Source organism: Sordaria macrospora, chromosome 3, assembly GCF_033870435.1.
Source record: "Sordaria macrospora chromosome 3, complete sequence".
Taxonomy (NCBI): Eukaryota; Fungi; Ascomycota; class Sordariomycetes; order Sordariales; family Sordariaceae; genus Sordaria; species Sordaria macrospora.
Genome location: NC_089373.1, coordinates 4591375 through 4615142, shown reverse-complemented (window position 1 = coordinate 4615142; position 23768 = coordinate 4591375). Strand labels below are relative to the sequence as shown.

Below are 23768 nucleotides of genomic sequence, written 5' to 3'. Positions count from 1 at the left end.
AAAATTCCCCGATCCTTCCGAGTTGACTGGCCGACTTTACGCAGCACGCCGAAGACCAACGTGAACTGCGCCGTCCCACTCGCCCCCGTTCGTCAAGCTTTGCTTACATATCGTGGCGTTCGGCGAATCGGCGTTTTGCAATGTGGAGAGGGTCGGGAATCCTTCAGGCTCCCGGTCCACAGGGCTGAGTGACTGGGACCCACTCAACGTCCGCCGGCGGGACGGGCCGTGTAAGCCCTGTTTCAACTTCAGACAAGGTCCAGTCCAACGCGCCGGGGGGAACACTCGATTCAGCAACGTGGTACACGACGATGACCAATATGAAAGGCAGGAATGAAACTTTTCGCCGATTCTCCGGGCAGGCTTTGGCTTTCCCAATGTCTAACAACACAACAAGGATGGAATTGTCTAGCTACGTATCATACCTATACTCTTGTCTTGGTTGGACCTTCGTATCAGGCACTTCTGCTCTTTTTTGGAACCAACAGCTACCTATTTCTGGGACAAAATCATAGCCAACCTAAATATGGCTGATCAAAGCTTGAGGTTCAAAGTTTTGCATCTCCTCCATGCCCCCATACTTCTCATTCTTGGTCTGTATTCCCGTGTGTGACACGTATGACACGTATGACCTACTTTGTAGCGAATGTAGAGAAGGAAGCCTCGTACTTTGCGGCCTCACCCTCAATCAGTGCCGCATGGTCAGCACTGCGTACAGTGGCCCTGACGGGAAACGGCTCGTCCAGACTCTGGTGATTGAGTTTTTCGTCGTCGATAGGCCCATCCTAGATCCCGTCTCGCTTTATCAGTAAACCGTCTCATTTTATGGTGCTTGAGAGACCAGAGCATAAAGGAAATGGAATCGTCTAAGTAGAGGTACTCACCGGAATCAACTCGAAGCAGTAGAGTAAGCGGGCAAAGATGATGAACAGAGCTTGCTCTGCCACCTTGGAGCCGACGCAGACTCGACGCCCGCCCCCGAATCCCCAGAAATTCGGTATTGTCTTGCCCGACCCTGGCGGTCCTTGAATCCATCTCTCCGGCTTGAACTTGTTTGCATCCTCAAACTCCTTGGAGAGCGCAATGGAGTTGATCAGGAGGCATGTGCCGGCTGGGATGAAATTCCCGTCAAACTCCAGGTTCTCGGTGAGTTGATGTGGGGGAACGAGAGGGACGGTGGGCCGCCAACGCAGAACCTCTTTGATCATGGCCGCCACGTAGGGCATTTCGGACATGTCCGACATGCGAGGAAGCCTGAGCGAGTCGTCGCCCTTTGTTGTGCATACTCGATCGACTTCTGCACGTGCCCGTGCCTGCGCTTCAGGGTTCGCGACCATGGCCATGATAAACACATTCATGGTCATGCGCGTGTTGTCGCCTCCGGCTGCCATGACAGAGGTCGCCAGATACATGGCCTCCTCATCGCCTCCAGCGTACCTCATGTCTGGATGGAGCAGGACGTCGCGAACGAAGGACGGAGGCGCCGAGCCGTCGCGCACGGCGGCGCTGATGGGCTGCCACCATTGTTGGAAGACACGGCGGTGAAACGCGCCCATCTGCATCCAGTAGCTTCGCCACGGCTGCAGCACATGGGGGAGCTTGCTGAAACAAGGGAAAAAGTCCACGTAGCTCTGGTTGATGGACGACACGAATTCCATCGTCACCCTCTGGTAGGCGTCGAGCTCCGCCTTGCTCTTGTGCAGGGGGTAGCCCATCACGATCCTGTAGAGCACCGAGGTCGCATAGCGGAAGTGGTGAGAATACCATAGCTTGGGCTCCCGAAGGTACCGGCGCAGCATGTCGACGCTCTCGAGCTCCTGCATGCCGGCATAGACCTTGAGATTCGAGCCGCTGAGCAAATGATGCATCACTCGGCGCCCCTCCCGCCATTCTTCTTCCTGGCGGATCACCGTGCGCTTTCCATTGCTGACGAGATCGCTCGCGATGGGCATATGTGGTCTTTCGTTGGTGATTCTACCGCGCTTGGCAATGAGTTCCGAGACGACGCGGTCCGAGTTGAGCACGATCCATGTCTTGGAGCCCATGTGAACTGTCACCATTTCGCCATATGGTATCAGGGAGGCAAGCTAAACCGGATTGTTGTTTTTCAGCTTGCTGTGACGGCTTCACATGTTGGATTCATGGGGGCAGGACAATACTAACCCATTCGTTAAACGACAGGGCTCCTCCGCGGCGCGCTTTCATCATCTGTGGCAAGTTTCCCAGGACCGGAGCTCCTGGTGGCCCCGGTGGCATAGACCATCTCCTTTTCCCGCTCGAGCGTTTCAAGTCGACAGGTTTCAAGACTTGAATGACCGCATATACACAGAAACTGAAAATGAGGAGAAAAAGGCCCACATACGGGGGGTAATAGGTGCTGTCGATGGTGTACATTGTGGCGGGCCAGAAGAGGTGAAGATGGAATATCGAACGTGATCACGAATCACACGATTCTATTCAGGCCATCGAGAGAGAGAGAGAAAAGAAGTAGTACAAGCGGACGAATGTGGAGGGGTGAGAGGGGGGAGGGGGGCTAGTACTGGGCCCAAGGTAGGTGACTGCGGCCCACAAACTTACAGCATATCACTACCTAGGTAATTCGGTATTACTACCCATCTTAGGTATGCAGGCGAAGGCCGAACATGACATGGAGGAAGCTGTTAGCAACTACCGGAAATGGCAGTCAAAAGATGTGACCAATGGATGAGCCTTGGACCCCCCCCCCCCCCTTTGAGGAAATCCAGGTGGACCAGGGGGATTTACCCAATCCACGACTCGTAGGAGGGAGTGATCTTTTAGGCTTTGGAAAACGAGCAACGGCAAGCTGTATGGTTCAGATCACGTACGCCCTTGTAATAGCCGCAAGAAAAGGAAAAAGGGCCGCAAACAAGCAAAGCAGCCGAATAGGCCAAGCAGGAACATGGCGACGTAAACATCCTCAAAGAATACATCACAGAAGATCTATCATGTTCGAAAAGTGCTCTACTTGATCTGCGGTGTGTGCATACTCTCTTGTTTCTTGTTCTTAGCAGTAAGATAGTTACAACTAGGGAACGTAGGCACCATTCTCAATACTCTTCTCGTTTAAGAATCTCTTCCACGCTTCTCGCCCCCCTTCAATGGCATCATAACCCCAAAGCCATTCAAACAATGGATAGTCTTCGCCTGCGCGGAGCATTGCATCCCGTTTCTCTTGCTCTGCACCATCAGCAAGAGCAAACATGGCCTTCTGGTCTAGTGAACGCTGTCTGACGTCTGAGGCTCGTGGTCTACGCACATCCTCGAATACCTTGACGGCATCTGGAATCTGCTCCCGTGCCACCAACTGGTCGAATATGGCACCAAGGACGCCTGCGTCCTCGAATGCCTGTGCCGCACCTTGAGCTCTGAAGAAGATTGGGTTAGACTATTAGCCAACCAGTCACGGAGGGTTAGGCAAGGAGAGAAATTGCATGAGAATCCATTCCGAAACTCACAGGCATGGCAAGATTGCATGAGCAGCATCGCCAATGAGCACAAATCGACCGTTCTCATGGTGCCATTGGCTCTGCTCACGGATTTGAAACAGGTTCCACTTTGTACAGACGGACCCTTCCATGTCTATCAGGTCGTGAAGCACCGGATCCCAGCCCGAGACCCTGCTCCTGAATTCGTCTATCGTAGCGCGTTGCGGCCCATACATGGCCTTGGTGGTACTTGGCCCTTCGGCATATATCAGAACGACATTGAGCATGTCCTGCTGGATGGGATACGTGACCACGTGCCCGCGCGGGCCCATCCAAAAGTTGACACTGGAGCGTCTCGTCAGGTCCCAGGCCGAGTGACCCAGGGCTATGGCCTTGGTGGGGACGGAGACGCGGTAGACCACGTCGCCCGGGCAATAAGGAGGGTCCTCACGGCCCAACAGGCCAGCCCGGCAACGAGACCTCTCCCCATCGGCGCCGAGTATGAGGTCCGCTTCGTAGACCTCTCCAGTGGAGAGACGGAGGGATGGTTTGCTGAAGTCAACTTCTGCAACCTCGCTGCCAAGTTTGATCTCTATGGTAGCATGCTTGCTCGTCCCCGATAGCAAGGCCCTCAGGAGGTCGGCGCGATGGACGACCAGATACGGGGATTTGCTCACCAGGTTCGGATGAGACACTGGCGGGGAATGCGAGAGCAGTTCTCCCCGGTAGGAGCGGAAAGTCCCGTCCTCGGGTTGATCAGCATACCGAAGCACTTCGTCAAAGACGCCCCAATGCTGAAGCAAACGAGTGGCGTTCGGGGACAGCTGTATCCCGGCACCGATCTGTCCAAAATAGTCTCAGAGTCAGCAAGGGGATGAACTGCCTTCTAGTTTATCTGTGGGAGAAAATAAAGTAGTAACCTCTTGCAGCTTCGGGCTGCGCTCAAACACGGTTACGCGGTGTCCGGCTTGAGCAAGAGCCAGGGCGGACGCCAGGCCACTGAGACCGCAGCCCACAACTAGGATGGTGAAGACTGGCCGTGAGGTACTACCTGTATTCGCCATGGCGACAAATTGGCGGTAGTTGGATTTGCAATGATTGCCACGACCCCTGGGGAAATAGCACCGAGTGTTTAAATTCCTCCCCTCTGATCGCTGGTGCGATATGAAGACGGAATTGACGAGCACGGCAGACCTGAACGTACCTACCTAATTTCTCCAATTTGACAGAAGATGGGGAAGATGCATGCAGCCAAAGATCCAGGATGCGTACGTTCGGCGTATGTACAGTAGAGTTTTCATCCCTTCTGTCTGCATGTGGTTTCTGCTACATACGATGTAAGCCAGACCCCTGCTATTCAGCCGGTATGCAAGCAGATGGCCGAAGTTGTCCATGGGATGGGTGCCAATCGCCGACAAGCGACAAAGCGCAACCTCACTAGCAAGACGAGTTAGACCTAAAGATTTATAAATACTTACTTGATGACGTGGCAATTCTTTACCTCTTGCCCGTCGGTGTATCGGTCGGCGACTCCTCCAAGTCATTGCACAATCGTGTTCTCCTACCCTACCCAGCTTCTTTTTGACTTTATCTCCGAATATGGCGACCGCATTCCAACGGTGGCTATCGCCACGACCGCTGCAACGGACCAAGAACAACGACAAGCCATCGTGGCCTCACCTCGGAGATGCAGCCCTGTACGAGCCGCTCTCCAAACCAGACGGGCTCTGGTACATCCGAGAGACACATCACATTGAAAACTACTTCGTCCGAGCCGGACTGTCTGGACCCCCACTGTAGGTAAAAGAACAGGCGAGCCCCCATCTTAGCCAATGGACATCAAATGGTTTAGTCTAATACCTACCTGGGATGGCAGACATATACATTGTTTGCAAGACGAGTTCTTCAAAGTCGAGCAGGGTGTCTTGGGCGTCGTTAAGAACGGTGTGGAATACGCCATCACCAAGGACGACGGAGTCTTCCCTATCCCCCGTGGCACACGGTGAGTTTTTGAATTAGCCTGTCTCTTGGCTGGGGAAACAAAAGCCACACCAAGTGACTGACCGGAGAGACCGGCGTTTGACTTTTTGATACAGGCATCGATTCTGGGCTCACAAGACAGGCACCGAGGACCTTGTCTTCTCCATCTGGCTGGATCCCTGTACCAGTAAGAGAGAGCACATTCTGGACGTCAACTTCCTGCGCAACTTGTCGGGCTACGTCAATGATTGCCTCAAGGCCGGCCTGCAGCCGTCGGTTCTCCAGATCATTCTGCTCACCGAAAACGCGTCTTCGCTGCTGTGCCCGCCTTTCCTCAACTGGATGCCGACGCCGATGCTCTTTTGGGCACACCGTGGGATTGCCTGGTATGCGGAGAATATTCTAGGGTAAGTTGATGGCTTACCAAGTAATACTGTGGCCCTGCTAATCCAACGCTTGCTTTCCTATCCAGGTATGAGCGGTCGTACCCCGAGTATACCAGAGATTCTCACTAGTTACTTGTTCAATGTACAAATCGTCCTAGCTTGGTCAAAGTGGAAATCTCATTGTGATTTTACCGGGGTAATTTGACGGGTGTGGAGATAAGGTCATAACAGGACTGCCATTTTGGTGACAACCTCTCTCGTGCCTTTCAGCTGAGACTGGGCATTCTTCTATACACTGCTTGAGCGAATGATCTACTACACTGATTACATTTTCGTACACCACACGCGGATGTGTGATGGCGAAAGTATTTGCGCTCCGCTTTGAAGTATATAAAAGACCATTCGTGCCTAGTCAATGTCTGACACATCAAAGTACACAATTTCACTTTACATATCTTAGCATTACTACTTTGTTTCCCCCTCCCACAAGTCCCTCCGCAGTTACAAATATCTACATCTACTGTTTGAGTCAGTCTTGATCCCGCAGCCAGACAAGCATTGTCGCCATGTCGTCGTCGCCAACCGGTCAGTTTGCTATTCCTAAAGGCTCAACTGTGCTCGTCACGGGCGCCGCGGGCTTTATTGGATCTCACATCGCCGACCAGTTCCTCAAACACGGCTACAAGGTCCGCGGTACCACGCGAAGCCCAGAGAAGAATGCTTGGATCAGCAACTTGTTGGACAAAAAGTACGGCCCGGGTAACTTCGAATTGATGGCTGTACCAGACATGGCAGAGCCAAACGCCTTCGCGCAAGTGGTCAAGGGCGTCTCAGCCGTTGTCCACACCGCATCCATCTTCACCATGGACCCCAACCCCGACCACGTGATACCGGGAACCGTGGCGGGGACGCGTAACGCTCTGGAATCCGCGGCGCGGGAGCCAAGCGTCAAGCGCTTCGTGCTCACGTCCTCTTCGACCGCGGCCTTGATTCCAAAGCCCAACAACCCCTTCAAGGTCACCACCGACACGTGGAACGACGAGGCGGTGGAGCAGGCTTATCGCGACCCACCGCCCTATGGACCCGAGCACGCGCTGCCCGTGTATGCAGCCAGCAAGACCTTGTCAGAAAAGGAGGCCTGGAAGTTCATGGAGGAGAAGCAACCGGGTTTTACCCTAAATACAGTCGTGCCGAATCTCAACTTCGGCGCTAGTCTCGACCCCGCCAACCAAGGCCACCCATCCACTTCGGGCATTGTTGTGAGTCTCTTCAACGGAGACACCAACGGCTATCAGGCCAGTGTCCCACCTCGTATGTCTACCTATCATCGCTTGTTGTGTGAGAGAGAAAGACGGGCCACTAATGCATCAAGGTGACAGAGTACTATGTCGACGTCCAGGACGACGCCCTCCTGCATGTGGCGGCCGCGATCCTCCCAGAGGTTCAGTCAGAACGTATCTTTGCGTTCGCCGAGACCATAAACGGAGATGGGATCCTGGACGTGTTTCGCCGGCTGTACCCGACCCGCAGCTTTGCCTCGCCCTTCCAAGCCGGGGAGGATCTGAGCGAGATTGTTCCTCGTCAGCGGGCGGAGGATCTGCTGCGAAAGATGGGCAAGGACGGGTGGACAGGGTTGGAGCAGAGCATCAAGTGGAACACCGAGGATCTTGTCTAGAATAAAAGGTGTCAATGGTGTTGTTGGTGCAATAGAGGTAGTAACGGGAAGTTGGCGTAACGTACCGTATGTATAATGTGGGGTAACTATTCCCCTTGAGCCCGCTTTTGGTGCCGTACCGTTCAGATTGGGAAGTGATCAGTGGAAGACATGCGCAAACATCGTTCGTTCGGGACAATGCGTTCGGCGAATCGGCGTTTTGCGGTTTTGCCTAACCCCACATTGTGGACTGTGTCTTTCAGACAGGGGGCGCCCAGACGGCGGCTACATGCGGGGCGGTCGAAGTGATAGTAGCGACCGTTGCGCCGGTAACGACGCCAAAAACCTAAGTGGATGAGAGATCTGCGCCAAGAAATTGAATCTTGACTAGTGCCAGGTACCTGTCACAAAGTCGCATGTGAAACCGCAAGTCTTTCGAAAAAAAACAAAGATTCAACCACCAACAAGACCTTACGATAGGCCAACAACCGGGCGCCTCTCACTGGCAGAAGCCGTGTCACGGATTGGCACGCAAACAGGCTCTGTGTTCGGGGAATGCAAACGCCGAGCTTACTAATTAAAGCTTGAATCGAAGCTTTCCAAGCATCTATTGCGTTCTATCAATTGACATATGCGATACAATACCTCTAAATACCCTACCATGGCGTCTGATTCCAGAACCTCCACTGTCTGCATCTCTCCTTTCCACATCAAACTACCTAACAAACCAGTTTAGCTCCGAAATCCTTACCTCTGCTCACTTGAACCATGTCCGTCTACGCTGTCACAGGGGTGTCCAAGGGAATTGGCGTACGTTCTGCTACACACCTAACCCCGCCGCGTTTGCTTACCCCGTGCTAATTTGAACCCTTGATTTCAGTTCGAGTTCCTTCGGCAACTGTCGGAAGACAAGGATAACCTGGTCATCGGTCTTGTCCGTAACAAGGCTGCGACCGAGAAGAAGGTTGCCGCGGAGCTGGGCGACCGCCCCAATGTTCACATCCTCCATGGAGACCTCACCAACTACGCCAGCCTGAAGGAGGCGGCCGCCGAGACCGCCAAGATCGTTGGCGACCGTGGTGTCGACTACCTGGTTGCCAACGCCGGTATCGTGCCCGAGTTTGATGCTTACGGACCTGTCAGCGCATTGTATGTCTTACCTCTTGTGCTCCCTCTCCTGGGCTCCAGGCTGTTCTGTGATGGCGTGGACTGATGGTAGATGCATAAAACAGGGCCGATAAGATCCAAGAGGTCGATGCTGGTGCTGCCGAGACATTCCAGACAAATGTCACCGGCCAGCTCCACCTCTTCAACCTCTTTGTTCCTCTGATCAAGAAGGGCAAGGCCAAGAAGGTCATCGCCATCTCATCTGGCGTGGGCGACGTCGACCTGACCAACCAATGCGAGATTGACGTTGGCCCGATCTATGCCGCATCCAAGGCCGCCCTGAACATTATCGTGGCCAAGTTCAACGCGGAATACAAGAAAGAGGGTATCCTCTTCTTAAGCATCAGTCCGGGCTTGGTAGAAGTCGGTCGCTATGCAAATGGTACGTACTTATCTCTATTCCCAAAGCTCTGGCGGGAACGCCCGAGTACTAGCAGTGGACTAACACATTCTTTCCAGCCACGCCAGAGCAGGTGAATGGCCTGATGGGATTCGTGGGCAAGCTCGCATCGTATGCCCCCCACTTCAAGGGTCCAATCACCCCGGAGGAATCGGTCAAGGCTGTTCGGTCCGTCTGGGAGAAGGCTAGCATTGAGGAGGGACATGGTGGTGCGTTCATCTCGCATCTGGGTAACAAGCAATGGGTGTAAAAATGCTCGCATACTAGGCGCGCCTAGTACATGCCCTTTATTTTCTACTAGGTTCAATGATTAGTAACTCTGGAAACAAAGAATGGATGTTCATTAATGAATTCTTCAACTTGTTGAGAACGGTAAACTAAAGACCCTCGAATAATGCGCCACGCCTCACGAGTCTGCTTCTTTGCTCCAAGAAAAAGAAACATGCAAACATGATCTCGGCGATAGATAGCTCTGCATTTGGGGGGGTCGTTATCTAGGTCCGCGCTCTTATTTCCAATTGCCTCTTTTGGCCAGAAACTGGCCTGTGCGCCTTGCACACAGAAAACACTCGAAAATCAGTCTCGAAATTGATTACGACAAAAAGATGCAATGATTCTGCAACAGTTCTTGCTTATCTGGAACAAGCCCCTTTTGTGGCCAGAGTAGGTGCGAAAAGGAGTGTTCCAGTCTGGCGTTTGCTGTGAGAGAAGTGCTGGAGTGACTTGCCAAAAGCGGCAATTGGAGATAAGAGCGCGGCCCTGGATACCGTTCCCCCTGCATTTCAATAATTACTCCGCCGCTCAGTTGCTTCATCGGATGTCCTTGCTACTCCTAAAGACACAAGGACGGGATATTGACATAACGCAGCTGTGAGTTTGCCAAAGCTGGCAACAAAATACTGTATCACGTTATTGACAGGTTACCAATTGAGGCGAATTATAGTACTGGATTTCCACTCAAGATCAGAACATCGAACTCGATGCTGCCCTCCCACCTAAGGTACCTCTACGTACACAAGGCCCAGCAATGGCCGGAAGACTATGTACACGGGTAAAGTATTCACGAGACTATGGCAGTAGTGACGGTGGGGCATCATGCCTATAACCCCCTCCCCCCCCCCAATCCCTAGGCCGAATAGACTCTATGGTTCTCCAGCACAAAGTTAGCCATAAGCCCAACCGTCATCGCAGTACCGACATAGCCGCTTCCACTACCGAACGCCCAAGCGCAACTGTCGCCATTTTCCAAGTCGACCACCGCGATCATCCACGCCAGCACGAGAGCAGTAACGCCACACGAGATGGCGTAGTACGCCTCGCCGAACCCCGCCAACTGGCCCGCTTTCACCAGACAGAAGATTTGCACCGCGCCCGCGACGTAGCAAGCGGGTTTCGTTCCCTTGCGGCCGAGTCGCACGGCGAGACCCTTGACGCCGGCCTTCAAATCGTCGAGATAGTCCTGGTGAGCATAGATGGTGTCGAAGATGACCGTCCACAGAATGCCGGAGAAGTAGAGATACCCAGCCGACCGGGCCAGTGGCGATTCGGCGACGGTGATCAGCCGAGCAGACAGATCCGACGACGACGACGACGACGACGACGGGTCGAACAGAGGTGCCAACGGGTCCTTGCCGACCATGGCCGCCACCAAGAAGATGGCGTACGAGAGCCCAAAGCCCAGCTCGACCTGGGGGTAGTTCGTGCAGCGCTTCAGCAGAGGGTAGATGAACAGAAGCACGGCGCCTAAGACGGCGTGGGTCGACACGGAACCGCCCAGCGGGTACAAGATGGCGGCCCCAACCGCAATCTGCGCCGCAGTGAAGATGTGTGCCTGCGCGGTTGAGACGGCACCCCGCGGGATGGGTCTCACGCGGCAGCGAGCCACCTGGCGGTCAAAATCCTGATCCAGGTTGTCGTTCCACGTACAGGTGATGCCGCGGAAGAGCGTGGTCCAGACCCAGAGGTATCCCGCGAGGAAGGCAAGGGTGGTCAAGTCCATGTCGCTGGAGAACGGGGGGATGTTGATGGCGAACCCGAGCCCTATCAGGTAGTGCCAGTAGAAGGCCCAGAAGCCTGCCTGCCGGTCGAGACGCATGAGCTCGGCGTACGGGACCCAGGCGTCCGGTAAGAAGCGGAAGACGCCATGCTCTGGCCTGCGGTACCCTTTGACTTCGGACATGATGGTTTTTGCGTTAGGAGTCGGTGCCAACTATAGGGAGGGCTGGGGGAGAGAGAACTGATGACGGCGTGAAACGAAAGAGTAGCAAGCTAGGTATGATAATGGGCCAATGTGTGGAAAACGTTCCTGAGCAAAGTCCGGGTTCTGGGATTAAGAATGGCTATTATTATCCAACGGTAAGTACCTACCAAAGGTTAATAAGTCAGCTAAACACCAACCCTCTTACATCTCCTTGATATCAGGGGTCGCTTGTTTCCTTGGTCCCGCCCAGACGAATGAATCCCCAGAGAGCTTCGGACCGACAATTCGGCGATACCATGCGTGGAACCCATTATCACGCATCAAGGTCTTGCCCGGGCAATTCTAGCACAGTCAGACGGCATTTTCCTCGTAGCACTGAATCAGCTACCTGCATAAAATTCGGAGGATGGATTCGGCGGTGCGTTTGGCGTATGGATTCGGCAGTGCGTTTGGCGTATGGATTCGGCGGTGCGTTCGGCGGATGGATTCGGCGGTGCGTTCGGCGAATGTGTGCACCACAGTGGTATCGCGTCCCCCCGCCCTGTCAACTGGCACAGGACGGGATATCTAGGTGTAGTCCGCACATGAAGGCTTGATTCTCTATCTGGTGGTGAGGGAGACCTTGTAGCTGTTGTCCCTAGTGGATACTGCTTCATTGCTGTTTGTTCATGGCTTGTTCGTCTACTCTTTGCCGTGCGACCGAACGTAGAAGTCCAGGCAGAAACTCGTCGTAGATTCCAGTCGTATTATGTTGGCCATTATTTGCGCTGTTTCTGGCGATTGAGTTATCTCAGTATATCCAGTGCAGAGTTTATTCGTTGAAAATGATGAACGAGACTTTGGTATCTCTACAGTTGTCGCAGCGGTGTCATGGAAGACTGCTGCGGCAGGGACACAACTTAACAACATCAAATACTGCCACCAGGAGTTGATACAATACTAGAATGACTATCGTGAACTCGCCTTGGCTCCACATTGTTTCCTCTTCTCAACAAGTCAAATACAAAGCATATTCCCCAAACTCGTCATCTTCCAGCAAGTAATCCCATTCATCCTGGAACAAATTGACCACAAACTCGACGCCGCGCCCCGGCTCTCGCGGCATGGCGAAACAAAGACGTCCAGCCTTGTTGACATCGTCAAAGAGAGGCCTCAACGCATCGGCCTTTCCACCATTGGCGAACAAGCGCCCGCCCCACCGCGTGTCCTCGATGCGCATCATCATGAGAGACGACAGGATCATGTCGTAGCCGTGGGCATGGGTGATGCTGAGCTGAAGTTTCGAGACATCTTCAAGGCGCCGCCCCAGCCCATATGCACCCAGCATGGCCTGCCGAGTCGCTGCGTCGGCCTCTCTGCGGATGGCCGTCGCCACCGTGGCGATACCAGTATTGGGCGAAGTTAGCGTCGATATTGGCATGGCAACCCGGTTCCAGAACACCAGGTTGCCCAGGTACTCGAATGGCATGGCGCCCTTGGCGGAAATGTTGGGCCGGCCGTCGATCGTCAGCTGCAACCAGGCCTCGACATTGTCCGACTCGCTCGCTCGACCGGCAGCCATGGCTGCCGCGTGTCTGGCTTTGAGCAGACTGCGCCAGATCAGCGCCGCCATGCTGTCGTTTCCCGAGATACGCGATCCGGCGCCCGCCTCGTCCAGACAGCGCTTGTGGAGTGCGGCGAACTTGTCGGGTGACATGTAGAAGACGGCCGACGTCATGGCCTCACCAGAGGATGGTGGTGGTGGAGGTAACCGGCGATCCTCCTTGGACGGTGCATTTGGTGGTTCCATGTCCAACAAGGTGTATGACTTTGCTTCCACGTGGCCCGTTTCTCCTTTTGCATCATCGACATGCTCCAATCGGCTGCCCTCGTCCGCCCATATACGCTCGATGAGACCGCGATCCGAGCTCAAGGGATCGAGGACCACAGGCGCCGTGTTTGCCTGCAAGGCGGCACAGTTGGCCGCCCATATCCTCCACACGTCAAACAAGGCGGCGCCGTCGCAGGCGTTGTGGTGAGTGGCGCCGCACAGGATCAACGCTCCCGGCACAAAGTTGGCCTGAGCCTTGAAGCACTCGGCACCCTTATCCACCTCGGGAAAGTTGAAGAAATCTCCCCAAAAGACCTCCTCGTCCGGAATCGTGTCCATGGGGTGGCCGCTGTCACAGATCTCTTCGTAGCTCACTGTTTCGTCTAGTAGCTTGAAACGGAACTGAGGCACAGGCTTGCTGTTATCCTCAAGGCCCGCTGGGTCATACCGGATCTCAAGCTGGCCGGGGCGTCCGCCTGGTGTTCCTGGATCTGCTTTGTAGATTTTCCCGCTCAGCCAGGGCAGTTGTCGGAAGGTAAGGCGAAGGCCATCTTCCAAAGCCTTGAATGCTCCCTGGGGCGTAACGGCGTCCTTCAACGGGATGTACCATTTCATGGGCATATAATGGGGAGGGAGGAAGTGATCCAGAACCCCGAGGGGAACTCGGACTGTCGAATCCGGCATCCTTGGCTCCGTCGTAGTGAACTGCCCACTGCAAGTGTGAGTGAGGCCCTCCTCTCAAGATTGGTTGCGAAAATGTTGCTGGAAATTTAGGACAACTTATGCCCAACTGAGAATAGGGAACGCAAGAGAGCCAGGGATCCAAGATACCTTTGGGAATTATTACTTCCCATAGGCAAGGTCCAAACACGCCTTTAAGCAACACCCGAAATGTCCACCTTTACCCCCCTCCCCCCTGCAGCCATGTTTTATCCAGCTTACAGGCCGAAGAAAGACGGCTGCAGCCCGATCGGCGAACAGCACGCCGGCTTACAATCGCCGAATAAGGCATGTCAGGGTAGGTATCCCGGATGTACCTAGCTAACAATACTACCTCTTTAAATCGATTTACCTCGATATCCATTAAGTCTCTCGTGTTTCCAATGGTTTTTCAAAGTCATCTTTTCATGTCGTTCATTTTCCAGTCCACCCGTGTTACATGGTACTATCTCAGACATCATCATCATCATCATCATCATCATAACGATAAACATGACCAACGGCTCCAACGGTACATCGTCGTTTGACAAAAGCAGGCATCATGGTCATGAGGAGAGGACCATGTCCCACCCCCAGTCTACGTCGCCCATCGCCGTCGTGGGCATGGCCTGCAGATTCCCCGGCGGCGTCACGAGTCCGGAGGGGCTCTGGGACCTCTGTGCCAGCGGTCGAGACGCCTGGTCCCCCATACCCGAGTCGCGGTTCGACGTGAAATCATACTACGACCCGAATCCTGCAAAGAGTGGTAGAGTAGGTTTATATGAGAGTCGGTTAAAGATCTCGGAACGGACCAAGGGATTGCTAACAAACTCGCTTTTTCTTTGCAGAATCATGCCACCGGGGGTTATTTCTTACACGAAGACGTGGCTCTGTTTGATGCCGCATTCTTTCGATTCACGTCCGAAGTAGCCAGTGTAAGCTCTTTTGATCCTTTCCCTTCCCTCCCTCCTCCTTTTTGCCAAAATTTCATCCGTTCTCTATTTCTCCAGCTGACAGCGATGGGATGGGCAGGCAGCGGATCCTCAGCTTCGGCTGCTATTGGAGGTGACGTACGAAGCAACGGAGGACGGTAAAGTAGCCTTTTGCTTGCCCCTTATGAGCAAAACCCAAGTAACCCCTATCTAATCTTTTATTATTTTCTTGGAAAAAAACAGCCGGTCTACCCATGGAAAAGCTCGCGGGGCCGGGCCCCAACACGTCGGTATTCGTCGGTTGCTACACCAAGGATTACCACGACGTTCAGACGCGCGATCCCGAGACGATGCCGCCGTCCACGCTGACCGGAAATTACACGGCCATGTTCTCCAACAGGGTCTCCCACTTCTACGATTTCCAGGGAGCCAGCATGTCCATCGACACCGGTTGCTCGGCCGCCCTCGCCGCCTTGCACCAGGCATGCCAGACCATCCGGTCGGGAGAGTCCCACGTTTCCATCGTCGGAGCTTCGAATACGATCTTGAATCCAGACATCTACATCGCCATGTCCACTCTTGGGTACGTAACTCAGCTTGGTCTAAACAGCTTCAATCTCTTTCGTGTACTTGGCGCTTCCTGTGTGGCGACTAACCCTGGGCTTTTGTTATTTTTAGCATGGTGGGCGCAGATGGACGTTGTTATGCGTGGGATGCGCGGGCGCAGGGCTACGGTCGTGGAGAAGGGGTGGCCGTGCTTGTGCTAAAGTCCCTCGATGCGGCCGTGCGAGACGGCGACCGGGTGCATGCCGTGATACGGGAGACGGGACTGAACCAGGACGGTCGAACAACCAGCATCACCTCTCCCTCCGTGGACGCGCAGATCCGGCTGATACGACATTGCTACCAACGAGCGGGTCTCGATCTTTCTGACACGGGGTACGTGGAGGCGCACATGACCGGGACGCAGGCGGGGGATGTTACCGAGGCCGAATCACTTGCCCGGACGTTCGGTGCAAGCCGCACACAAGATGACCCCGTCTGGGTCGGCTCGGTCAAGACCAATGTCGGGCATACCGAGGCCGTCAGCGGATTGGCTGGCATTATCAAGACTGCGATGGCCATGAAGTACCGAGCCATTCCGCCGAATCAGAACTACGTCGTGGGAAACGACAAGATTCCCCTTGACGACTGGCACTTGCGAGTGCCGACCAATGTGGTGCCCTGGCCACGCAACAAACCCTTGCGCGCGTCCATCAACAACTTTGGCTACGGAGGGACAAACGCACACGTCATCCTCGAAGGTGCGCCTGAAACGCGGCTCGCAAATGGCAACGGTCGCAGGACAACGACAGCGGACGACGGTGATGTGTCTCGACTGTATGTGCTCAGCGCCCAGGACGCCGACACGACCCGCGCCATGGCCGGAAACCTGGCTGCTTGCATCCGGAAGAGCATAGAGGGCGAGATGGATCTGCAGCCTGCCGACATGGCCTTCACGCTCAGTCACCGTCGATCGCGCCTCTCCTATATCACTACAGTGCGTGCTAGCAACTTGGCCGAGTTAGCCGACAATCTGGACAAGACGGCGGCTCTCAAGGTAGGACACGCGCCCGCAAATAAACGGGCGCCGCGACTCGGCTTTGTGTTCAACGGTCAAGGCGCGCAATGGCATGCCATGGGCCGAGAATTGCTGTACGCATACCCCATATTCGCAGAGGCGATCGACGAGGCCGACCGGGTCCTGCGGGAGATGTACGGCGCTGACTGGTCGTTACGCGAGGAACTGACGCGCGATGCCAAGTCCAGTCGCGTCTCGGAGATTCACCTGGGCCAGCCCATCACCGTGGCGCTGCAAGTGTGCCTGGTGGTGCTGCTCCGCTCATGGGGCATCCGTCCATCGGCCGTCACGAGCCATTCCAGCGGCGAAATTGCGGCCGCATATGCCGCTGGGGCGCTCTCGTTCGAGCAGGCGCTCGGCGTGACATACTGGCGTGGCGAGCTTGCGCGCACTCTGCTGGACCCGAAAACCTCGGGCGTCGTTGGTGGCATGGCTGCGGCCGGTGTGGGACCCTACGAGGCGGAAAGATACCTAAGGGAAACGACTTCTGACGGCCGCGTCGTGGTGGCGTGTGTCAACAGTCCCGAGAGCGTCACTCTTTCGGGTGACATGGATGATCTGGACGAGGTTGTGAGGCGTCTCGAGGCCGACGGCAAATTCGCTCGCAAGCTCAGGGTCGCGCTGGCATATCACTCACCCCATATGCGGCGCATGGAGTCTGCCTACCTGGAGAAGCTGCGGGACTTCGTACCATCGAGCCCGACTTGGTCCGGTGACGTTAGGTACACGTCCCCTGTCACGGGGGGCGTCGTCGTCACGTTCGCCCAATCGCTGTCAGCAGAGCACTATGTGCGGAACCTGACGAGCCCGGTTCTCTTTAGCCAGGCATTTGAGGCCATGTGCTTCGGTGAGACCGACGAAAGCTCCGCCCAAGTAGACGCCATTGTTGAAATAGGACCGCATGGCGCTCTGGCGGGTCCCATGAGACAGATCTTGCGAGGCCGCAAGATGGCTTACATGTCCTGTCTTCAGCGAAATGTGAATGCCGTGGAGACCATGCAAGATGTGGCCGGAGAACTCGTCCGTCTCGGATATGCCGTATCTTTATCGGCCATCAACAAATACTCAGAGGCAAACGGTGAGGAGGCCGTGACCACCTCCACGAACATGATGAAATTTGTGCCCGGCCTGCCGACTTATCCGTGGAATCACTCGAGTCGCTACTGGATCGAATCGCGGGTCAATAAGGACATCCGCCACAAGAGATTTCCACCTCACGAGCTCCTTGGTATGCCTGTTTCGGGCGCAACGACACCGGCATGGCGAAACTTTATACGTCTCGTCGACCTTCCTTGGATCGGCGACCATCGTGTCGATGGCATGGTTGTACTTCCTGGCGCGGCCTACGTATCCATGGCCATCGAGGCCGTTCGTCTCGTCACGGATCCGTCTGAAGACAAGATTCGCGGCTATCGTGTCAAAAACGTCGAGTTTCTAAGCGCCTTAGTGGTTCCCGATTCGGAAAAGTCGGTCGGAGGCGTCGAGATGTACTTCCGTCTGGGACCGTCACGACGCGAGGGGGACAATGCTGATGGCTGGTACGAATATGAGGTGCGCTCTCTGGGGGCCAATGACATGTGGGTGGAAAACTGTCGTGGTCTCGTCTCGGCCGTGGTCACGGAGCAGCAAGATATCGAGGACGCCGTCGCACCGAACGTCGACTCCTTCCTCAAGACACAGGAATCCAAGGTACGACGAGTGGCCGGTTCGGCACTTCGGGCAGATGTCGCCAGCATGGGAGTTCAATATGGACCGGCCTTCCAAGGCATTGCAGACGTGGTGGCGTCCAAACCCCTCAAAAGAGCGGCAGCCGACTTGGACATCCTCGAGCTGGAGTCTCCGTCAGCGTCGCCATACTTGGCCTCCTACTACGTTATCCACCCCACGACGCTGGACTGCATCATCCAAGCCACTTACGCAAACTTGCCCCCAGACACGGGCAAGACGTCCATGGTGCTTCCTAGGTCGCTCCAGGATGCTTTTGTGCCTCGATCGCTAAACAGAGGGGGGAGGGAGCGCCTGGCGGTTTTCAGTGAGTTGCGGAGTGCGCAACACAGAGGCTTCACCTCGGACGTATCCGTCGCGAACTCGCAACAACAACAAGGTGATAGCCGCCGTGAGACCCCTCTCGTGATCAATCAGCTGTTCTGCCAGGCCATTCCCCGTGATGAGGCTGAAAGTGGCCTGGAAAGAATTCCGCTCTATGAAAGCCGCTGGGTACCGATAGTGAGCCGCGGTGGCATCCCCTCGTCTATGAAAGAATACATGCGCACTACACTAGCAGGCGAAGAGCTGGACTACGAGAAAAAGGTGGTCCGCGCATCCTATCACCTCATTGCCGATGCTGCGGCTGAACTGGAGGAGGGGCAGCCATCGGGCAGTTGGACAGCACACGGGCACGCCTCGTTTGCATGGATGCAGAGCGTGCTGGCTCGTGGTAAGAGCGGGCAACTGATGCCTGGAAGCAAAGCCTGGGGGCGAGCAAGCAAGGGACTTAAGCAAAAGTTGTTCGACGAGCTCCGGTCCACGGGTGGGACGCACGGGGGTCTCCTTGTTCGCATTGGTCAGAAACTGGCACAGATTGTGCGAGGAGAGGTAACGTCTGCCGCCCTCTTAGGGGAGGACAACGAAGATGATCTCATGAGACAGTACAATAGCGGACTGCCCAGCCTCCAAACTCGCAGCTACAAGCAACTTGCCAGGATAGCGAAGGTCCTTGCTCTTCAGCAACCAGGAGCGGCTGTTCTCGAGGTTGGTGCGGGCAACGGGGCAGCGGCCGGAGCCCTGTTGGAAGCATTCGGACAGGGAGGTAATGGTGGACTGCTCATTGACCGATACATATTCTCGGACTCCTCATCAGTGCATCTCGAGGCAGCCAAGCAGAAGTTGGCCAGGTGGACCAAGGTGCTCGAGTTCCGGGAACTCGATCTCGGAAAAGAGGGCCCGACGGAGACGTCGCACGACGTAGCAGCCGAACGGAGTATAGACCTGGTGGTTGCATCAATGAACCTACACGCAGTCAACAACAATCCGAAGACGGCATTGGAAAACATACGGAAACTGCTGAAGCCCGGCGGCAAGCTTCTGCTTGTTGTGAAGACGCACGTCAGTCTCGATGCGCAGCTCATCTGTAGCATGCTCCCGGGTTGGGAACAGCAGGATGAGCAGCCGGAATTTGTCACGGGGCTAGAAGCGTGGGATGAGACTCTTCGCGCCAATGGATTCACGGGCGTCGAATTCGACATTGCTGATTGCGAGCAGCCGCAATTCCAGAGATGGACCGTCATGTTAACAAGCGTCGCGCCTGAACAAGAAGCGTCCGCCGTGAACCCTAGTAGCCCATCCAACCCCAGTTTTGTGACAATCGTTCATGCGGAGTCCACGCTTTCACCGTCGCAGCAGAAATGGCTCTCACAGCTAGGCGAGGCCATTTATATGACAACGGGCATCCGGGTCACCCTGGAGAGCCTCGAAGAGGTACAACCAGGCGAGAGCCAAGTACACATACTAGCTGCAGATGTAGTAGCCAAGAATGGTTGTGTGCTGGATGATATGGACGAGTCCATGTTCCATAAGCTCCGTCGAGTGCTTCTGGTGAGTCGGGGAGTTTTGTGGTTGTCCAACGGCGCCGGTCCAGACGCCTCCGCCACACCCGCATCTTCTCAGGTGCAGGGCCTGCTGCGAACTCTCCGCCATGAAAATGTGGACAAATCCTCCGTCTTGCTGGACTTGCCCACAACCTGGGCGGAAGAAGCGGACGTGGTCATAAAGCATGTTGTCGGGGTGTTGCAGCAGACATTGCTAAACAAAGAGTTTGGCCACGCCGACGCCGACTGGGAGTATGCGATTCAGGACTCGGTCGTCCATGTGCCACGGATCTTCCCGGCGATGGGCAGTAAAGAGGAGTCCAAGACCAAGACCTTCCAGCCCTTTCAGGATCCCCATCGGCCACTGGTGTGGGAGGAGGGATTGGATTCAGGTGAAGGTGGCTTCGTCGAACAGTGGTGTGGTGCTGCCAATGAGCTCGCTGACGGTGTCGTTGAGATCGAGACGCGGGCTTTCAGCCTGGATCCTCGCGTCCATTATCATCACCGCACTGCGACAGAGGCCAACGACGAGGAAGCCACGGTTGTACACGAGGTAGCGGGCATAGTCACCCGACTTGGGCACAACACGGACGCCAGTGGGTTCCAGCTCGGCGACAAGGTCTGCGGTGTGATCAAGGGGCCATACGCAAGCATAGCACAAGCGAGTTGGACCAGCGTCGCGAAAATTCCTAATGGCCTATCCTTCGAGGAGGCCGCCTGTGCCCCGCTGGCGTATTCTGGGGCTTATTACGCCCTTGTGCACGTGGCAAGATTGAGAAGGGGTGACAAGGTCCTGATCGTGCAAGCCGATGGTGGAGCTGATGGCACGGCGGCAGGTCTGGCCATTGCAAATCACGTAGGCGCTGACGTGTGGTTTGCTACCACCGACTTGACGGAGGCCGAGACACACCGTCTCATGGACACATACCACCTTGCTTCAAGTCAAATTCTTAAAAGCCGTTACGCGAGGGAATTAGGTGATGCCATCAAGGGGCAGACTGGCGGCCAGGGCGTAGATGTGGTTCTCACCGGCCCGACGTCATTGCTCTCCGCACCTCTGCTGCAGTCTGCTCTGAATAGCATCGCGAATTTTGGTCGCTTTGTCGAAATCGGTGGCTGGAACAAGAGCCTAGACGTCACCCAGCTTGCTGCAAGATGCGCTACGTATGCGCGAGTGGATATGATACAGCTGAGCGACCACAATGGTCTGCTTATGAGGGAGTCATTGGATGCGGGCCTAGGCATTATCTTTCACAACGCCATGTCTTCCTCGTCGGGGTCTTCCTCACCTCTTACCCCCGTGACAATGTTCTCGCCCTCGCAGATGAGTCAAGCTGTGCGGCATTTGGAACAGCAACGGCAGCGACGCAAGGCGGGCAAGGTGGTCATTGCGGCCCAGGACGACAGTCCGGTCCAGGTTATGTCTCCTATGCGCCGCCCACCTCGCCTTGATGATAAGAGAGCCACTTACCTGATCGTTGGCGGGGTGGACGGTATTGGCGGAGCCATTGCATCTTGGATGGTGTCCAAAGGCGCCCGGAGTGTGGTCCTCATTTCCCGCAACGCAGAGAAACACCCTCAGGCGGAGGGACTCATCGAAGATGCCGCGCTACGAGGTTGTCGCCTTCAAGTCCTCAACTGTGATGTATCGAGTGAGGAGAGTCTTGTCCGACTTCTCCATCAAGTCTCGGCCACATCGCCTCCGGTCCGTGGCGTTATTCACGCTGCCAACGTTCTAGCGGTACGTACAAATAGGAAACAAGGCGTGCTCGAATGCTGAAATACTTTCACTAACTTGCAAAAAACAGGATACCGTGTTCGATCGCATGTCCTTCGCGCAATGGCGAAAAACCGTGGGGCCCAAGGTCGCCGGCACGAGGAATTTGCACAAGCACCTACCTCAAGATCTGTCCTTTTTCGTGCTTCTGTCGTCAGTCATCGGTGTGATGGGGCACGTCTCTCAGGCCAACTACGCCGCTGCCAACGCGTTCGAGGACGCCTTGGCCAGCCACCGCGTGGCTCTCGGCCTCCCTGCCGTCAGTCTGGCTCTGCCGGCCGTTTTAGGCGTTGGAATGGTGGCGTCAGACGAAGATGCTCGGCATCGTGTCGAAGCACTTGGCACCGAGTCGATACATATCGACGCTGTATTTCGCCTTATCGAAGACGCCATCCAGCACGACACGCGCCTCCAGCATAGCCAGCGATCCAGTCGGTTGTTCCATCAGTCACCTGGTGAAGCCCGGAGGATCGTTGGCCTGCTACCGTGGAGCAGTCTGGCGCCTGAGGCTGGCATTCGTCGCGATCGGCGTTTCGGCACGTTGCGCCTCGTTCAACCGGCATCATCCTCCCAATCGACACAGACTTCCGAGGCCACCTCACTCGACCCCACCGCGATTCTCGTCCGCGCACTCGGTCACAGCAGCATCGACCGAGGCGAGAAATCAATGCAAGAAGTGAAGGGCACGGCACAGGTAGCAGAAGCACTGGCCGCGCGGCTGGCGGCGATTTTCAACGTCGATGTCGCGAGCGTGGACCCAGAACAGGGCGTTTCTGTTCTCGGCGTCGATTCTCTCGTTGCCGTCGAATTGCGCAACTGGCTTGCTTTGGCAGGTCAGGCGAAGCTGTCTATTTTCGAAGTCCTACAGAGCGCCTCGCTCAATCAGGTTGCTGAGTTGATCATCAGACGAAGTGCTCTGGTGAAGTAACCGCTAGAGGCTCAGTGTGCCACTGCTGAAGATGCGGCGGCGAGGATGAGGTTTCACTGCGGAGTAGACTATGGAAGTCTAGGACTTGATTCATCGATAACACTATATTGCAGCGATGGGTGTCTCATGATGTATTCATGTACCTTGGGCTCTTGTGGCTACCTATTCTCTTATTTCGTAAGAACTCGTCGGCGCTGAAACGAGGATCGGACTTGACGTGCTCTGCCATGTCGGGAGGCAACACAATCCGTGTCCCGAACGATCCAATGATCTGAAAGGGGCCATTCTACCATTGAGTCGATGAGTGACTGATCTGGTTTCAGTTCATGAGAGAGACCCTGCATTTCCCGCCTTGTAATATCCTTTCCGAATCCATCCATGCCTTCATGTCTCAGGCGATGCGTTTCACGGCGGGCTTATCAGACCATTCGCCTTTGAGTTTGTTGATGACCGGAAAACCAGAGGTATACCACCTCAGTCTCAGCGTGGAAATGACAGCACCCAGAAGATACGGGAGGAGTAGGATGGGTACAGCTGCAGAAAGCAGCAGCCCAGGGTTCTCGAACAACATGATTGTCCAAAGGATCGAGCTTGACACTCTGGCAAAAGTGAGTCGACAATATTTTGTCTGGTCAATGACAATCACTCGATCTATTCTGGGCAAGTAATGAACTGTGTCTCGATATAAAAGACGTGACTTCTTCCCATCAGTGTCCAGAATCTTTTGATGTGTTGAATGCTCACCACCACCAATCACATTTGCCTGGCACTATACCGATGGGGCATAAAATCATTATACAAGGTGGGTGAGATGCTCGCTGTTATGCCAAGTGGACCTCGAGTGAAGCCCTGCCGAATAATTGTTTGAAACTCAATTCATAGGAGCATCGACATGGAAGGCACAGACAAGGATCAGGCCATCAGCTGCTAAATTCAAATGAGGTTAGTCTTTAGGCATGGGTGACAGTAGCTTTTCGCCGACGAGACGAGACAGAAGCAAACCCTAGGTAGGTACAGTCAGTGGCCGAGAATCCGTGAGATGCTGATCCTACTAGACTGTAGAACGGGTGTGCATCAATTTAGACGCATACGACCTGGATTCCTTGAGAAAACGACTGAATTTACGTAGGATACGAATGTTCGGCATTAACCGAGCCCGACAATGTTTTGTAGAAACGCGT

The 23768-nt window shown here is 55.0% G+C and overlaps 8 protein-coding genes across 8 annotated transcripts; 4 read left to right on the top strand and 4 right to left on the bottom strand.

Moving 5' to 3' along the window:
- Window positions 1-285: 285 nt before the first annotated feature.
- SMAC4_01195 (uncharacterized protein) lies at window positions 286-2394 on the bottom strand (the record flags this gene model as incomplete). Its single annotated transcript, XM_003350252.2, has 3 exons — window positions 286-785; window positions 885-2087; window positions 2164-2394. 3 exons carry the CDS (start codon window positions 2392-2394, stop codon window positions 633-635), a joined length of 1587 nt encoding a protein of 528 aa, XP_003350300.1. The 3' UTR covers window positions 286-632.
- Window positions 2395-2867: 473 nt separating this feature from the next.
- On the bottom strand, window positions 2868-4794 carry SMAC4_01194 (uncharacterized protein). Its single transcript, XM_003350251.2, has 3 exons — window positions 4367-4794; window positions 3477-4288; window positions 2868-3386 (listed from the first exon to the last, which is right to left on the bottom strand). Exons 1-3 carry the CDS (start codon window positions 4508-4510, stop codon window positions 3047-3049), a joined length of 1296 nt encoding a protein of 431 aa, XP_003350299.1. The 5' UTR covers window positions 4511-4794; the 3' UTR covers window positions 2868-3046.
- A 91-nt stretch (window positions 4795-4885) lies between these two features.
- On the top strand, window positions 4886-5837 carry SMAC4_01193 (uncharacterized protein; the record flags this gene model as incomplete). Its single annotated transcript, XM_003350250.3, has 3 exons — window positions 4886-5242; window positions 5323-5448; window positions 5543-5837. The coding sequence occupies exons 1-3, from the start codon at window positions 5046-5048 to the stop codon at window positions 5835-5837; spliced, it is 618 nt and encodes a 205-aa protein (XP_003350298.2). The 5' UTR covers window positions 4886-5045.
- Window positions 5838-6256: 419 nt separating this feature from the next.
- On the top strand, window positions 6257-7792 carry SMAC4_01192 (uncharacterized protein). The gene is made up of 2 exons (XM_003350249.2): window positions 6257-7123; window positions 7192-7792. Exons 1-2 carry the CDS (start codon window positions 6379-6381, stop codon window positions 7485-7487), a joined length of 1041 nt encoding a protein of 346 aa, XP_003350297.1. The 5' UTR covers window positions 6257-6378; the 3' UTR covers window positions 7488-7792.
- Window positions 7793-8142: 350 nt separating this feature from the next.
- Window positions 8143-9664, top strand: SMAC4_01191 (uncharacterized protein). Its single transcript, XM_003350248.2, has 4 exons — window positions 8143-8276; window positions 8347-8615; window positions 8699-9015; window positions 9093-9664. The coding sequence occupies exons 1-4, from the start codon at window positions 8235-8237 to the stop codon at window positions 9281-9283; spliced, it is 819 nt and encodes a 272-aa protein (XP_003350296.1). The 5' UTR covers window positions 8143-8234; the 3' UTR covers window positions 9284-9664.
- A 495-nt stretch (window positions 9665-10159) lies between these two features.
- Window positions 10160-11340, bottom strand: SMAC4_01190 (uncharacterized protein; the record flags this gene model as incomplete). Its single annotated transcript, XM_003350247.2, has 1 exon — window positions 10160-11340. Exon 1 carries the CDS (start codon window positions 11210-11212, stop codon window positions 10160-10162), a length of 1053 nt encoding a protein of 350 aa, XP_003350295.1. The 5' UTR covers window positions 11213-11340.
- An 881-nt stretch (window positions 11341-12221) lies between these two features.
- On the bottom strand, window positions 12222-13727 carry SMAC4_01189 (uncharacterized protein; the record flags this gene model as incomplete). The annotated part of the gene is made up of 1 exon (XM_003350246.1): window positions 12222-13727. One exon carries the CDS (start codon window positions 13725-13727, stop codon window positions 12222-12224), a length of 1506 nt encoding a protein of 501 aa, XP_003350294.1.
- A 528-nt stretch (window positions 13728-14255) lies between these two features.
- SMAC4_01188 (uncharacterized protein) lies at window positions 14256-22748 on the top strand (the record flags this gene model as incomplete). The annotated part of the gene is made up of 6 exons (XM_003350245.2): window positions 14256-14513; window positions 14591-14677; window positions 14775-14832; window positions 14918-15257; window positions 15353-21623; window positions 21691-22748. 6 exons carry the CDS (start codon window positions 14256-14258, stop codon window positions 22585-22587), a joined length of 7911 nt encoding a protein of 2636 aa, XP_003350293.1. The 3' UTR covers window positions 22588-22748.
- Between the last annotated feature and the right edge of the window lie 1020 nt (window positions 22749-23768).